This window comes from Centroberyx gerrardi, chromosome 20 (genome assembly GCF_048128805.1).
Source record: "Centroberyx gerrardi isolate f3 chromosome 20, fCenGer3.hap1.cur.20231027, whole genome shotgun sequence".
Lineage (NCBI taxonomy): Eukaryota > Metazoa > Chordata > Actinopteri > Beryciformes > Berycidae > Centroberyx > Centroberyx gerrardi.
The window spans coordinates 9905001-9908340 of NC_136016.1; the positions used below are offsets into that span (position 1 = coordinate 9905001).

The 3340-nt window shown below is 51.4% G+C and overlaps 1 protein-coding gene across 1 annotated transcript in view; it reads left to right on the forward strand.

Annotated features, from left to right (window-relative positions):
• The window catches only part of LOC139912752 (glutamate receptor ionotropic, NMDA 2C-like), a 30714-nt gene extending 28664 nt beyond the window's left edge, over positions 1 to 2050 (forward strand). Inside the window, exon 15 of the mRNA XM_071900647.2 lies at positions 479 to 2050. Coding sequence (XP_071756748.1) covers positions 479 to 2050 — 1572 coding nt within the window. The remainder of the gene's footprint in view (positions 1 to 478) is intronic.
• Positions 2051 to 3340: the final 1290 nt, after the last annotated feature.

Genomic DNA, 3340 nt, shown 5'->3' on the forward strand with positions numbered 1-3340 from the left:
GTGTGTTTGTGTGTGTGTGTGTTTGTGTGTTTGTGTGTGTGTTTATTTGGGGGGATTCTCTCAGCTTGAACCGTTTTTCTTTCAGTCCTAGGGGAATGCATAATGAATTCCTGACTAACTTGCTTCAGTGATAAAATGAGCTATTTAATGAAATCAGTTTTTTTTTTTAATTTGAACGCTAGTGGTGTGTTTATCTGCTTTAGGGGTGGATTGCCACTTTTGAGATGCACAAATTGGTTGAAATCCCCTGTGTTATGGTCGCCGTGGGACTGCTAGGTTGATTCAAGGTTAAATAGTTGATGACTAACTATTGATTTAATCATAAATGGTTAGTGGATTCATGCTCCACTGTTCTTTTCCTCTCCCCTTTCTGCCCTTTCCTATTATCACCTCCCTTTCTTTCTCATTCATTTATTATTCTATTCCTTTATCTTTCTTTTCCTTTCTCATTCTTCTGTCCATGTCTTCCCTTTCTCAGGGTATTTACAGTTGTTTCAATGGAGTGGAGGACCCCGGACACTCCTCTAGCCTCGCCAACCCTGACCTGACCTCCAACTACGCTCAGGCTAACATGCTGAAGATGCTCCGCACCGCCAAGGACCTGGTCTCCACCGCCAACGTTGAGAGCTCCCTGGACAACGCCACCAAGACCATAGAGCAGTGGAGTCGCCACGGCAGCGGCCTGCCCATTCGAGGTCCGCAGGTCGCCACGGAGACCGTACCAGGGGGATTCGCCTATGTCACGGAGAACCACTCCCCCCTCCCCCAGCGCTCCCTCACCCCGCCTCTGACCTCCGTCACCTCTCTGAAGCAGCAGAGGAGCGTGACCAGGCCCACGCCGCTGCGCTACACCCTCCCCACCCGCTCCTCCTCCTGCCTGTACGACCGGCCTCTCCCCGTGTCCAGCCTCAGCAGCCCCCACCTGGCCGGGGGCGAGCCGCTCCCTCATCAGCACCCCCACCACTATCAGACCACCGGGAGACTCTACGTAGACACCCATCCTCGCTCGCCCTTCATCCCCTACACTGACCTCCAGCTGCCCGACATCTACGCCTCCCACCCCGTCTCCTCGGCGTCGCCCCAGAACCAGCCCGTCTACGAGGGCTTCTCCCGGCGGAAGAGGAGGTCCAAGAGCTTCCAGTGCGAGGAGGTGGGAGGGGAGAGGAGAAAGCACAGGGACCAGGAAATGAGCGGCAAAACTCCCGTCTATCTGACTGAGCTGAAAGCCAACCACCTCCTGGACAACCATGTCTCAGCGCCCAGCGTTGACAGCCTCTACCCAGGGGAGGTGATCTGTCCCGGGGGCGAGAGCTACAGCTCCTGGCCCCCGGAGGAGCTGGTGCTGAGAGGGAGACGCAGGCACCGCCGCCCCTCTTTCCTCAAAGCCACTTGGGGCGGCGAGCGGATCCGCCAGCTCGACGAATCCCAGTCGTCCCTTTCCCAGTCCAGCCAATCACCTTCCACCCTGCCGGACCTGTTCCCGTGCATTCTCACGCCGACCACGCCCTCCAAAGCCTACAACCCCGCCCACCTTCGAAACAACCTGTGCCTCCCGCGGAACCAGGCCTACCTCCATATAAGGCAGGACCAGCGGAGGCCCAACGGGCGTAAGGGCCAGCGGCTGCGTTACTCCCACTCCGCCCACCTGCCCACCTACGGAGAAGCGGTGCGACACGGGAGCGGGGTGGGGATGGGCGTGGTGCGGAGAGCCACCAGCCTGCTCAGCAGACAGTACTCCCACTACCTGAACTCCTATCCTGGGCTGCCGCTCTACCACGGCCCCCTGGACCTGCAGCCGCACACCCAGGCCTCCAGCAGCCACCCCAGCCCCAACCCGGTGTGCCAGCTGCTGGCCTGTGGCGGCGGGCGGTGCGGGGGCCAGCGGGCCCTGCTCTACCAGGACAGCCTATACGGGGCTTACGGGGTCTATCAGGGGTCCCAGACTGGATTGGAGGCCCAGCCAGGCCAGGGAGCAGGGGGGCAGCCTGTGGGGAGCCCATGTGTACTTCGTCCCTGGAGACGGGTGTCCAGTCTGGAGTCTGAAGTCTGATGGAAATAAGAGATCAAACCAACAGGACCTCATAGGATGGACACCTGTGAAGTTATACAGGAGACTTTAAAATGGGTTATGTGTTTTCAGTGGTTTGACTAATATAAGGGCGAGAAGATAGAGTACAGTACCTTGAAGTAATTGTTGCTTGTCTGTAAGACTGTTACTGGAGTGCTATGGTAAAAGGTAATAAACAGAAGCATGGGTCCAATCACAATTCAGTGATAATTCAGGACTGATGGGATGTATACTGTAGTAAGATAATAAGACTGCACTGTTACCAATTTATCCTTGAGAAAGCCGGGTGGAGTTGGCAGGTTTTATTCACTTGCTGCTTTCCTACTCCCATGCTCATGTGTTTTCTGTGCTTTAATGTGCACTAAGATTTACAACAGTCCACAGTGTTGCCACACGGGTACACTACACTAGGCTCCAGAGGTTTCAAATGGCCCCCCATGCTGTGCGTGTTGTGTATAGTTTATTTGTGGGTGGGTGGGATTCAGTCTTAGTTCTGGTTGAGTAGGTGAACTGTCTACGGCTGAAAAGACGTAATGGAGGAATGAGGGATTGTCTCTTTAAATACAGCCGCCAAAAACAAGCAGTCATTGTAGCAAGATATGTGAAGACGGCTCTGACGTGTACATGAAGAGTTTCATTCCAAAATGAGATATTCACCATTAAAACACTTTGACACCTCATCTGTCAAAATGATCGCTGGTATAAAAGTGTAACCCATCAGAATATTTACTGAATTGATTAAGACTTTCCTTCCACAATTATATCAGTTTTTGATGGGATAATCTATCATTTTGAGATATCCAGTAATGAATTTCAGGTAACAGTTTTTTTTGTTTTTTTTGTAATGGATTGATAATGTTTTGGAAGTAAACCCTTCATGTGTTTATCTAGTGCAGTGATGAAGTAGCGGAAGCAGAGGCGTTGTGAAGGCAGTCCATATGAACACAATCTGCAAAATGAAAGTATTGGGACAGCATTGACCAGCACTAGGTGTCTTAAACCATGGACTCTCATTCCTCACTGGGCCTCAGTATGAGAGCCACAGTGCAGCACAACATCACACAGGGCCTCACAATAAATTCTGTATTCTAAATACTATATCGATATATAGAAAATGTGTTATTTGAGGCTGAGTTAGTGTCATATTCACGTACTACATATGATAGGATTTTTTGTAATCACAGTCTTAGAGTTTTCTAATCACACTTCTGACACGTTTTGAGTTTCTTTTTGTAAAGCTGTTGGGTTGGCAGATGTACTGAAATATTTGTT